Below are 13,701 nucleotides of genomic sequence, written 5' to 3' on the forward strand. Positions count from 1 at the left end.
TAGGTAGGATGGGAGAAATTTTTCTAGGTTACGGGAGCACCAGGTGAGCTGGTGTTCCCCACAAATGAAGGCTTGAAATATGTTCTTTTTATATTTTTAGGTAAAAAAATGCCAACTATTTTATTAGCACTCAACAATATGTTGAATACATTCCACTTTAAAATTTAATATTAAATGAATTATATACCTTAATATGGAATGACAATTTCGATCTTATAAGATTTTAAAATTAAATAAATAAACTCTACATAAACCTCAAATCACTTTTAGCATGTGTATCTAAGATTATTTATCTTCTTCAACTCTCAAAACAACTCTCACCTTCTGCCCGTTACATGTAACAATTTACCATGTTAAATTGCTGTCTCAAGTTTGGCAATGAGACATGCTAGCTTATTCGCCAGAAACCCGAAGCTTTGTGACAAGAATTGTCATACCAAAAAAAATCTTTCTTATTAGACTTAGACAAATAGCATACAATTGTCAATTTGCAGATTTTTAAGGTTAGTTTGGGCTTACTTTCTTTCAGACCTTTTAAGCACCACAAAATGTTTCATACAACAACAATCTTTTATACATGCTTTATTTTATTAGTGGTTTTTACGGTAATTAAGTTCTAATGAGACGGGAGGAAACTAATATTAATGTTTTATTTCTTCTGATGTGGTTAGAATTTTGTGAAGCAATGGAGGGAAGTAGCAAATTTTAAAGGTTTAGGCAAGCTCATGCTGAATATCATGGTAGTTTTATTTAGCTTTTTGCCGAATTTCATGGTTTTTTCATTATCAAAGAGTAGGCTAGCTTCTGGAAAAGTTTGAAGCAATCCAAAAATAGTGTTCATCAAGTTAATGCAAAACCATTATGCTATGCATTTCTAAATCCCTTTTTGCCGATGGATTCTTAATTTTTTTTCTTTCTTTCTTTCCATTAATGCTGATTCTCAAATCTTTATCTTTATTATTTGACAGGGAGGAGAAACAACTTAGAAACCACCTATTCGAAGAAACAAATAAGATCTTTGGTTGACCTTATGTATTTGCATCTAAAATGTGAAGAGTGTAGGGTAGGGTGTAGGTAGAAAATGTGAGGTGTAGGTAGGAAATTTAAGATGTATGTTGAGAGTTGGGCTGTGAGGGTACTATAGGAAAGGATGTGGGGTATATTAAGATACATTTTAATTAAAAAAGAAAATATGAGGTGTATTAAGTATGTGAAGTGTATTCAACAATATTCCATACCATTGACCCCAAGCTCCCATCACAAAGCAACCACCACCTCCATCGCTGGTCGTGGATTTTATCGGCAACTTTATCTTACTAATCTTTCTCCTCTTCCCTCTCTTTATCCCACTCTTACTTCGACAAAAATGGTCGGCCGCAACTCAAGAGCTGGTGCATTCACCGGCGTTCACTTTTGTCCAGGGGCTGTTGTGGCGGCGGAGGTGGTGGACTGTGGATAGAACTCTGGTTTTTTATTTCTTTGATCAAATAAATTCTTATCTGAGAAATGAAATAATGAATACTAGGAATAATAAAGGAAGTTGATCCAAAATGGATTTGATTATATTTTTGGGAAGCCGAAACGCATTTAACTCAGGTAATTTTTTTGCCAGATGTTGGATGATATTAGTGGTGACCACGTGCTCTGAACCCAGAAAAATTTCTCGTAGGATGGATATTACACAACTAACAAGAAATATAATTTTTACATTATCAAAAGTGAATGTCAAAACCTGCTAATGATCCCTTGCTCTTTACATAATCCTACTACTAAGTCATAGAGGGACGCAAAACAGAAAGTGTGAGTGAGCAAAAATAAGAATTTATTAAATTCTTTACTTTTCATAACATAGTTACCCCTTACTGTAAAATATGTATAGTTTCCAAAAGAATACCGCAAATAAGTATGAAAATCAAAGTGAATGCATAAAAGCAATTGTGATAATGATACAGGTAAATAAAAAATAACTCAATATGCTCATAAAAAATGCAGACACAGAAGTCCGTGTAGAAAGTAGGCTGAGTGTAATGGATTTGGATCTCCTCCCTGAGGATCTCGGGGATCAAGGCACAAGGACCGTTCATCAAAGATCGTGCGGTCAAAATTAAATGCTTTTTATATCTTTAAAAGTAAAGCAATCTCGTTTTGCGTAAAAAACATTTAATTGTGGCCGCACGATCTTTGATGACCGGTCCTTGTGCCTTGATCCCCAGGATCCCTAGGGAGGGGATCTGGAGAGGATCCAAATCCAGGTGTAATAATCTATGTTGAAGTACTACATTCACGTGAAATTGGCGCTAAGCACGTCCCATACGAGTTCTAGATGCAAAAGCAACTAGTACAAGTGGGCACTTACGAAGGACACAATGAAAACGTAATAGTGCAATGTGAATATACACGTGAAGTTAGTCCTGACCCGAACGAGAACTATAAACTTCGGCGTAAGCATGAATGATGAGCATATAAAATAGGTATGATCCATCATTATTTCATAAACCTCAACATCATCACTAGCACTTGTATTTATAAGTAAAAGCATAGCATGTTGTAAAACACTACATAAAAAGTCATTATGGAAATTTAATTATATAATATATGTTTAAAAACAAAGCTCACTCATTGATACGTCGTCGGGTTGTACCCCACTTGTCTTGCTTGGCCTCCAAACTCCTCTGGATAAGTCTCTTCTATATGTGAAGCCACTATACTACTTCTCGTAGATACTAAGAAAAAGTCTTGAAATTCCGTTTGTTTGCTCATCACGGGGATTGAAGTACTTAAAACTAGGTTCACGTACTAGTCGTTAGTCGTTAAGCGCCATCGGTGGAATTTTTCGTCGCCTTTGTTCGGAAAGAATATTTTGTCTGTGTGAAAGAATATTCAGGGAAGGAATATACCTTCAGTTAACGTAATGTGTTGACACCGTTAGATAATATTCCATCGTCATTACAGATTATCCAGTCGTCTCCTACCTCATGCCGATCGTCGAAGCCTCTGCTCGCCGCTGTCTGTCGGCCAGATCTTCGCCAGAATCTAGGTTTTTGGCCAAAAAAATTTCAGAAATCGGTTAGCGTCCAAAACTAAACTGAATTTCACTAAAGTTGCCGATTTCGGCCGGAAAGTCTAGGCTTGAAAATCAAGGTTTCAAATCTTCTCACTTCGAGGTAGATTCGAGCACGAAAGGCTTGACTCATAGTCTACAAGTGACGGTGAGTCTTTTGGTGGAAATTAAGCTTTTATAATTTCCATTTAGCCCTTTTAGGGGCATTTTCATAATTTCAGAACATCAGAGAAATAAAATACAACATAATACAACAAAATAAATAGGATCTTATACTTTGAAAATGGCTCGTTTGGAATTATTTTTAAAATAGCTGAAAATAATTTTGGTATAAAAGTTTTTCAACCAATATTTAGTAAAAAAAGTCAATAATCATAAAAAAAAAAAAAAAACACTTGAAGTGCTTCCTACAAGTGCTTTTGAAACTCAAAACATTTTTCTAAAAATATTTTTAGTCATTTCAAATACACTTCCAAATGAGTCTTCAAGTTTACCTATATATGATGTGGTTCCCTCCGCAAACTTGCATGTCTCCGCATGAAGACAACTTGTCCTTTGCTTGAACAATTTTTTTTTCTTTCTAAATTTAACGTATTAATATGTAACATTTGAATAACCGTTTGTGTTAGTTGTCACTAAATTAATAATATATAGTTAACCAATTACACTAGGCTTTTTAATTGAAATTTCGACCGAAAAGTTAGACAATGAGTCAAATTCGGTATTATACCTTTGCATGAGAACATGGCTAGATTTTGTCTTTTCCAATAGAGTTCGTAAGGATGTCGCCCTCGATCAATTCATCTATATGTTCATGCGGTCCAATCATAGGTATAAATCTTCCGGAAGTTAAAAGAAATAACATGCACGCACGATATCTTTTTTTTTTTTGACATGTTTGTTTAGCATTCTCATCATGTAGCTAAATTGACATTGATTAACACTATATGAGAATGATTATCCATTAGCTCAAAGGATTTTGAATATTTTGCACCCGAAATTATGTGTTTGATTTTTTCTGTCCTCGGTATCATTTGTTTTTTAGTTGAAAATGACATAATAGTATCTACGTTATTAGACTAGTAATCAAAATAAACATTGCAATGTAACCATATAATGCATTGTAATATAATCCAGCTCTGACCAATCGGATTCCTAAAAGAACTACAGGAAGTAAGCAATCTGTGTATGCTAGAGAGAAGAGGAAAAACTAACAATAAATTAATAATCTCCCTCAAATTTGTTCTAAAATATAAAGATTAATCAGCTGCACTAATTTTGAATCAAAGAAAATGCCTTTTCAAGATGCTTCCCCTTGATATCGACATATTCCTTCACTGTGAGTGAACGGTACTTAGGCACTTTTTCCAGAACCCTAGAGAGAACCGGGGAGACTGTAAAATCCCTTGGTGGAGAATAAAAGTAGGCCATGGAAAATCGCTGGATCTGCTGGTTCACCACAACACGATGACGGACACTTGTAAACATCCCATTGGAGAGAATGTGGAGATAGTCACCAAGGTTAACAGTTAGGGCACCGGGTATGGGTTGTACCAGAACCCACCCGGCTCCGTCTTTGAAGACTTGGAGACCGCTGGTTTTGGATTGTTGGACAATGGTGACCAGGGATGTGTCTGTGTGTGTTGCCATGCCCAGGGCTCGAGTAGGATCAGGGCAGGGCGGGTAGGAGTTTAGTTGCAAAGCAGTGCTCGGACTACTTAACCCACTGTCATTAAGCCAATCAAATTCTTCAAAATTAATGTCCAAAGATTTGAAGAAAATGTGGATTAGTTTCTGTGCTAATGCCTTCATTTGGTTCTGATAATCGTCCATTGTGTCACTGCAAAAATAAATTAGAAAACTTAATGTAACTTGAAGTTTGATTAAATGTAACACTTATATGGTATATAGTACGTAACATATCTTTCAATTTTTTTTTATGTTTTCCTTTATAAGAGCCAATGTTTTAAAAGGCGAAGGCATGGGCGAGGCGTTTGATGGATAGCCCCGCCTAAGCAAAAGCCTTAAGGCATAAGGCTGAGACCTAACTTTTTAATACATATTTTATACATATAAAAATATAATAGTCACAAACAAGTTTAACTCATATAACCAAGTTTAATCAAACAATCAAATTAATCAATTTCTAACATCTACTTTAAGTAAGTGCCTATTATATGAGAGTTTTGGATAATATTTGGGTGGGATAGGTAGTCTTAAAAAAAAGAGAAATAAGGAAAAACTATAAAGAACATTTTTAAAAAGAATAATATAACATTAAGAAAATAATAATCCAAATAAAAAGGTGTTTTCTTTTCTACATCCAATCATGAGAATATTCACGAAAATAATAAAAGCAAAAACATATCAATGCTCATCTAATATATATCTAGTATATGAGAAAATAAATATTAGAAATAAAAAGTGAAGAGAAAAGAGATAGTGGGGTAATAAATGTTTTTAAAAGGGGATTAGTTTTTAAAAAAGTGAAGACAATGGGATAATAAATGTGGCAAAGTGGGGTCAGTTTAAGCATTAAAAAAAAATTAAAAACACCAACACAGCCTAAAAAACCTAGTTGTCTTCTTCATCTTCTTCATCTCCTTCGTTGGTGTTCATGGCCTGCAACTCAAAACAACTCTGCAACTCTCAAAAATTTCTAGATTCTTGAAACTTAAAAAAAGAAAAAGGGACGCCAAATCGACGCCTCAGGCACGCCTCAAGAAGCCTAGGCATGTATTTCGTCGACTCCCTTAAAACAGAGGCAAAAATGGTGTAGCCCCGCCTTCAAGGCCGCCTAGGCACACCCCAAGGCAAGTCTTTTAAAACACTGATAAGAGCAAGGCAGAAGGGTAAGTGACTGTCTATTCTTATGTAAATTATTGAACCCATTAAGTAGATATGTTTCGTTTCTGGATAGAAACCTATATGCCCCTCAAAACAAAATTTTACTCAAAGTTGCTCCAAACATATCCCAAACAGAAAGCATGACAAACTTTATAATGAGAGTATAATTAATTTTGTCATTTTGCGTACGTGCATGGAAATGCATGGAGGACTTACCAAAAGCCTTGATAGTCTTGGGGCCAAAGTTGCTTAGCATGATCGACTGGAGACCCCATGATAGTAAACCCTTCGTGCCACATATGTTTGTCAAAAAATGGCGATATATGAGGACGACCATACCCAGTAGCCCCACCTGGAGATCGTAGGGCTTTCAGTTTTTGGTCAACAGGAAGACCAAACAATTTTTCAGCTTTAGACTCCACATCGTCCATGAGTTTTGTAAGGCCATGACCTATCACCTGAAAGATACCCCATTCCTCACATGCCTGGATCATGAGACTTGGAGCCTCCGGGTCCATGAGGTCAATGACGGGTACAAATAACGGGTCGGCGGAGGGTACCCTAGATGAAGACTCATCGGAGTGATCATGCCATACATGCGATTCAGGCAATGTCTGGATTGTGTTAAAGTCGATGGGGATGATATGATGGAGATGGGCTTCATAGGGATCTGATATAGCACCCATTGGAAATATTAGGAGAAACAAGATGAAAAAAATCAAGGTTTAGTGAGATCAATTTGTTGGCATTTGTTGATTGGATTTATACACACAGATTTATATATATACATGAAGATAAGAGAGAAATATGTATGACTAAGAATCTAACATGGAAGGGTATCTGATCTTTTATGGAAGATAATCTTATATATATATATATATATATATATATATATATATATATATATATATATTACCTTCTATAGATATAAACATATGCATGTATCATGTACATGCATGTTAATTATTATGAAATCTGAAAACCCCACATGGATGGGATATCCAATAGGGATATATGACATTCTACATACAGATGATTGCTTAGGTTTTTACTTGAAAAGCTTTTAGTCGTCTGATATAGATGAAATATAATGTGTCTGGATCACATTCGATGCATGTTCAATGTATATGTATATCTTACGTGGCAATTGATATAAGGAATTGTTATTAGCGTTTCAAAAATTTTATTTTACAGTTCTCATAAATGTATTTTTCTTTCGAATTATAAAAACTTTGGAATGTAAAGTGAGATTTTGAAGTGTCAATAACAATTTTCTTGATATATACTTTCATATTAATTAACATGTTTAATTATCTTATTGAATGCCATGTCAACGTAATACAAATATGCAGTCAGCTTAACATTACTCTAATCACTTGCCACAAGCTTTTGTCGTATTAACGGTTCAATGACATGAACTAATAATACTAGAATCCAAATTTGGATTTCGAGGGGAGTAAGTCCAAATGATGTACAGTTGGGTAAGGGCGGCTGTTGTTCACAAAGTATGTCCGCTGTGGTTTTGGAGATATTATGGGATATATTTATGGTTGAATGGGACAAAAGAAGGAACGACAATTCAACAATGTGTAACATCTCCAAAGATTATAAAAAAGAACGGTTCCATTGTCCCATGATAAGGAGGACGCCCTTTTTTGCTTTTGTGAATAAATGTAATCATGCCTTGTCACAAGTAGGAAAAATACAAATGAGTAAGGAGAGATGGGATCCCACACTATACATGCTTTCCATGATGGGGTATCCATAAAAAAAAAATAAAAAAAAAATTAGAAATTGATTGTTGAACTAACAAATTTTAAAAATAATAATAATAATAAAAAAAAACGTCGGATCAATTTGGCAATCAAAACTTAGTTTCTTATCATTTTAGTCCATTGCTCTAAAACAGTTCATTAGGTAGAGATAACTACTATACTATATACCTAGCACCAAAAGTTAAAGAAATGGAATTATTTGCATTTCAAAATTCGAATAAGTTAAAAAAAACATACATTTTTATGCAACTGCTCTAATACAACTTTCAAGTACTAAACTAACTAATCTCAATAAAATGACGGATCTATAAGGGTGATATGATGATTTATAAGGGTTCTGATCACTATAGCAATCAAATTTTTTATTTTTTATTTTTTTATCATTTTTATCTTTTTTTTATCTTTTTTTTTTTTTGTCTCAACGGAGGGGTCGAATCTTTGATCCTAAGCTCAACCTTTTTTGTGTTTTATTTTTCTATCAATTTTTATTCTCCAGAGTTAAAGGGAAATAGGGTTATCTAATAATTTATGTACGTGTTGTTCTTATAGATATGCAGTTGAGAATGTAATTTAAGATTTAATGTTAGTTTTACATGTAAAAAAAATATAATAAAATGGCAAGAGAAAACTCGTAATCTTGAATATATCGAAAGAAAAATGTAAATAGAAAATTTTAAACTTAACAAGGAACATGCATGCTGCATGCATAGCTTCAAATAACTATTTTAATATTTTGTGCCCTTTTCTGATTTTTCCCAAAATCCAAGCAGAGAATATTGAACAAAAGTACTTTAGATACTAAAAATCAAATGATTAACACCATGAAATTAGGTTGTGGTTAAATTATTGTTAATAGTCTGCGTGCAAATATTGTGTCAGTTGGAATTGATATCAACATTCAGATACAAAAATACAAAAACTAATTGTGTTGTCCATAAACACTGTATGCATAAAGATACAAAAACAATTGCTTGATTGCATCTTTTGAAATTCTACAGCCTTCATGGCTCTTCCGTAAACACTGTGAGCCTTGTTCTTTTAATATATATATGATAATTGCTTCTTCAAATCGAAAATAAAAAAATTCATGATCCTTTACAGACTAAAAATAGTACAGATCAATTTCTATGCCACACATTCTTTGTTCGCCAACTAGAAATGTTTCTTGTTTGAGAAGTGTTGAAATGTAAATTCTTCATTAGTTTAATTTAAGGGGACTTTAACGAAAAACTCATGGTACTGTTCACTTTAACAAAAAAAACCACATTTTTATACTAAAAAGTCAATCCTGGTACTATTCACTTTACTCTTTATTTTGTCATTATCGTTAAAACTCGAAGTTTTTAAACCATTTTCATTAGTTTTCCTTTAATTTAATTCTTCACAGTTATAGTTCGTTTTGAATTAAGTTGGACGTGTAAGGTCTTGATGTATTTGTAAGACTTATATGTCTTTGATAGATGACAAGTGTCAAGCTCATATTGCTGACTACATTGTAAGGTTGTGATGTCATCTCTAAACATGTAAAAGGAATTGTTTCTGTTGGAACGAATGTGTGCGTGCACTACTATGTTTAGTAGGGGTGAGCAAATAGGCCCTAGGCCTGCGGGTAGGGGCGAGTATTAGCGGTTCGGGGTGGGTACGGAGCGGGTCCATATTATTTTATACACAAAACGGGGTGGGTCGGGTAGGGTCCAAGCAAACAGAGGAGCAGGCTGGATCCAATCTTCTAAACTCATGGGCCCCCGGCCCAAACCGTATCTAATAAACCTCACACACATCACATCTTTCTCGAAGACTCTCCCAGAGTCCTCCCTCTCGATCTCTCTCTCCTAGAGTCCTTTTTCTCGATCTCTTTTTTCCCATAGTCCAGACTGACTCTTATCCCTCTCGATTCTCAGTCCCCTCTCCCACTTGAGTCGAATCCTCATCTGAACACCACCATTGCCATTGTCTCTTCCCAAACGTGACCACCCATCGCCGCCGTCGAAAACACCACCATCATCATGTGATTCGAAATATCATATCATCTTCTCTCAAATTAAGGTAATTTCTAAATTAGGGTTTTTGAATTATTTGGTTTTTGAGTTCAGGGATTTAGGACTTACGAATTAGGATTTTTGAAATTTCTGGATTACTGAAATTAGGGATATAATTTCTAAATTTTCTGGATTTAATTGGTTTTGGTTTTGATTTTAGTTTAGCTTTGCAAAATCATGCTGTAAAGGATCTGGCTAGACTTGTTGAAGTCTTCTTTTTATCCACTTTGGGGGCTCGATTTGGTTTGATTTCAGGCCACTGGTTTGAGTTTGGTGGTCTATCTGATGGCAGCAACGGCGGAGGAAGCAGTGGAAAAGGATGCAGTACAGGCTGTTAGGGTTTTTTATGTTGGGCTTGGTTTCGTTGGTTTGTATTGTCTGTGGGCCTCTCTTGTAAATGTAAATGTGTTGTTAGTAATAAAAAAAAAAGCAGCCCATTGTCAGACCCAACAAAAAAATACCGAAAAAAAAAAAAAGGTAATTGGACCCATGGACCCGTCTCGAACCAACCCGTTTCAAACTGGCCAGGTTAGGTCCGGTTCCCAAACTCAAAAATCTCTCGGCCCGGCCCATTCCCAGCCCTAATGTTTAGTATAACACTAACAAACTTCTCTCTCCTCTGATTAGCTTCATCTTCCTCTTCCTTTTGCAATGCGTGTTTTCTCTTAGATTTTTCATCTTTGTGATTGCAAGACTCTGTATATAAGCTCATATTAGAATTTCAACATGGTATCTAGAACTCGGGTTCGAACCTAAATCTGGGCGTCATGAAATCCAAAAAGAAATTGGAAAATCCAACAAAGATAACCTCTATCTTGTTGAGTTGGTCTTACATGACTGGATCTAGAGTGAGTGAGCTTCGAGCTTCCATTTTCAATGGATTTATGATTTCTGGAGAATTAAGATGAGTACGATTTTTAAATCGCACAAGATCTTGGATATGGTTGAACATAGGTATGAAAGCCCAGTGAACGAGGAAGGTAGTACTCTGACGGCAGCTTAGAAGCTTGAATTGGAGGAAATTGTTGCCAAGGATGCTAAGGCATTGGGACTAATTCAAAATGCAGTCTCCAATGACATTTTTCTCAGAATCGCATTGCAAGGATCTACAAAGGATGCTTAGGAGATTTTGCAACAAGAATTTTGAGGAGATAAGAAGGTACGATCTAGAAAATTGGAAGCACTTAGTAGGGAATTTGAATATACACATATACAAGATGATGAATCCTTGTCTAGGTATATTATATAACAAAATTGCTTGAGCTGGTAAATCGAATGAAATCCTATGAATAAGAATACAAAAACCCTTGATTAGTTTGTCTAAAGAATATGATTCTATTACAGAGGTGATAGAAGAAATAAAGGATACAAAGCTATAAAAGTTCAGGAGGATACATAGGTATAGGGTTTTTAGCTTTGAGCTATCTCTTGTATTGTTCATTGAAACCCTAGCCACAAAACCATGTTCATGCATCAAACATCCAATCATTGCATATTAGGGTAGCATTGTCTTCATGGTTTTATTTTAATTTGGGGGTCAAGTTCTTCACGTTTCAAATCTTTACACAGACCCCATTTTCAGATTCACGTCAATTTCTTCATTCAACTCTAAACTGACTAGTCATTGAATCTAGATAGCACATTATCATCATTTTCATATAAGTGCCACAAGGTGAAGAGTTCAGAAGGAGCTACCATTTCGTAAAGACCGAATGAATCCTTCTCGTGTAAGGTAAGGTTGCACAAAGGTAAAGTTGTTCCTTAGACTAGATTTAGGAATCGAGTTTTGTGTGATACTTTTTACACAATTCGATTGGCCTTAGTAGAGTCTCCAGTTTTTTAACCCAGACGTGGGTTTTTCCGTCCAAAAACTTCTTGTGCTCTGTCTTTTAAACTTGTCCACATATCTTATTTATTTGCATATGTTTCATGTTTCCTGTGAATTGTTATTTGATGTGTTAGAGGCAAAGTTTACACTGCATATTATGAGCAATGAACTGGATTGTTGTTGACTAGGATAACCTATAATGAACTAAGTTTGATTTGTAGATTTGCATTTAATTAACTGACAAATCTGTACTTAGTTGACTGGTGACCTTGACTAGTCAATCCAGCATACTTTAATTCATAAATTCTTTGTCATTATTGTTTGCATAATGAACTTATATGTAAATGTGTTCAAGTCTAGGAATTATTGTTGTGAAACTAATCTGGGCAAACTGATTAGTTGAACGTATTGGTCAGTTAGGATTTGTTCTTGCAACTGTACTTCATATCACTGACTAACTTATAACTAGTTGACCAGCTCATTTGAATAGTCTATTGTGCAAAGTTAAACTTTTATTTGCAAAATATGCCGCCTAGTATCCAATTTCACAATATGGTCTTGAGGTACATACAATGATAATCAATTATGGCATTGAGTATCAGAAGGGAAAAAAAGCTGTGCTAACAGGGTATTATGATAGTGATTGGAGTGGGAGTCAAGATGACATGAAAAGCACCTATAGTTTTTCCTTTGGCAGTGGTGTGTTTTCTTGTGCATTAATCAAACAACATTTTTACAGCTAAAGCTGAGTATGTCAATGCAAATGAAGCTACTACTCAGGTCATATGGTTAAGGTTTGTACTAGAGGACTTTAGAGAATTGCAAACATAAGCAACACTACTGATGGTGGAAAATACTTATGTCATTACAAATAACCAAAAATCATGTTCTTCATCAGAATGCAAAACACATCAATCGCTAGTATCATTTCATTCATGATGCTTTGCAAGAAGGTGTGGTAGATTTGAGATATTGCAAGTCTGAAGAGCAAGTAGCTGATATTTTTACAAAAGCATTGTCTAAAGATCAGTTTTACTACTTGAGAGGGTTGTTGGGAGTTAAACCAGTTAACAATTTAGAAGGGAATGTTGAAATGTAAATTCTTCCCTGATCCAATTTAATTCTTAACAGCTATAGTTTGTTTTGAATTAAGTGGGATAAGTGTAAGGTCTTGATGAGATCAATATTTATAGGTCTTGTATGTCTTTGATAGATGACAAGTGTCAGGCTTATATTGCTAACTACATTGTAAGGCTGTGATGCCATATCTAAACATGTAAAAGGAATGTTTCCGTTGGAATGACTATGTGCGTGTACTGCTATGTTTAGTGCAGCAATCACAAACTTCTCTCTCCTCTGATAGCTTCATCTTCTTCTTCCTTCTCCTGCAATGCTTGTTTCCTCTTAGATTTTTCATCTTTGTGATTGCAAGACTTTGTGAAAATGTAAGCTCAAATTAGAATTTCAATAAGATCATCGACATTAACGTTAATTCCAAATCTCTGTGGGAAATAGTCAACTAGAAGTGTAGTTGTAGGGGGCTCATTGATGTTGATGAAGATAGAAGTCGTGTCCTTAGACACAGGGCCAACCCTAATGGTAGCCTGGTAATGCGCCACCTAAGGCCCCTGATTTTGGGGCCACAAATTTTTTTTTATATAGCTATTGATATATAAATACTGTAAAAGTAAGATGGTAGACACAAAAAGCCTACTGGTGTAGCGAAAACTGAATGATGTTGCCTCACATCTCCGGTTCGAAACACAATGGAGGTGTTTTTTTTTTTTAATTAATTTCATAAAATTAAAGTCTAAACAAGCCATGTTGAAGACCCAATCAAGCATATATCCAAACAACCTTCACGAACTCCCCAACCAAAGCATATCCAAATGTAATTAGGAAACCTAATCTAATAGCAATTATATATATATATATATATATATTTCCCTTTTAAATCTCCAATAACAATAAAGAAAATACACAATATAAAAAGAACCACAACAAACACAAAAAACAGAACACATATATTTTGCCTCCTCTACACTATATAAACCTTGAGTCTCTTGCAATTCTCTATTTTCCTTCAAATTTCAACCTCCCTTATTCTATTGGACATGGAATTCAAGTGTAACAAATCTAGAAGATTGTGAT

At 34.9% G+C, this 13,701-nt stretch overlaps 1 protein-coding gene across 1 annotated transcript; it reads right to left on the reverse strand.

Moving 5' to 3' along the window:
* Positions 1 to 4,333: 4,333 nt before the first annotated feature.
* Positions 4,334 to 6,594, reverse strand: LOC137717288 (gibberellin 3-beta-dioxygenase 1-like). The gene is made up of 2 exons (XM_068456595.2): positions 6,125 to 6,594; positions 4,334 to 4,901 (listed from the first exon to the last, which is right to left on the reverse strand). Exons 1-2 carry the CDS (start codon positions 6,592 to 6,594, stop codon positions 4,334 to 4,336), a joined length of 1,038 nt encoding a protein of 345 aa, XP_068312696.2.
* Positions 6,595 to 13,701: the final 7,107 nt, after the last annotated feature.

The sequence above is a fragment of the Pyrus communis genome, chromosome 8 (genome assembly GCF_041283825.1).
Source record: "Pyrus communis isolate YQ-2024b chromosome 8, ASM4128382v1, whole genome shotgun sequence".
In the NCBI taxonomy this organism is placed as follows: Eukaryota; Viridiplantae; Streptophyta; class Magnoliopsida; order Rosales; family Rosaceae; genus Pyrus; species Pyrus communis.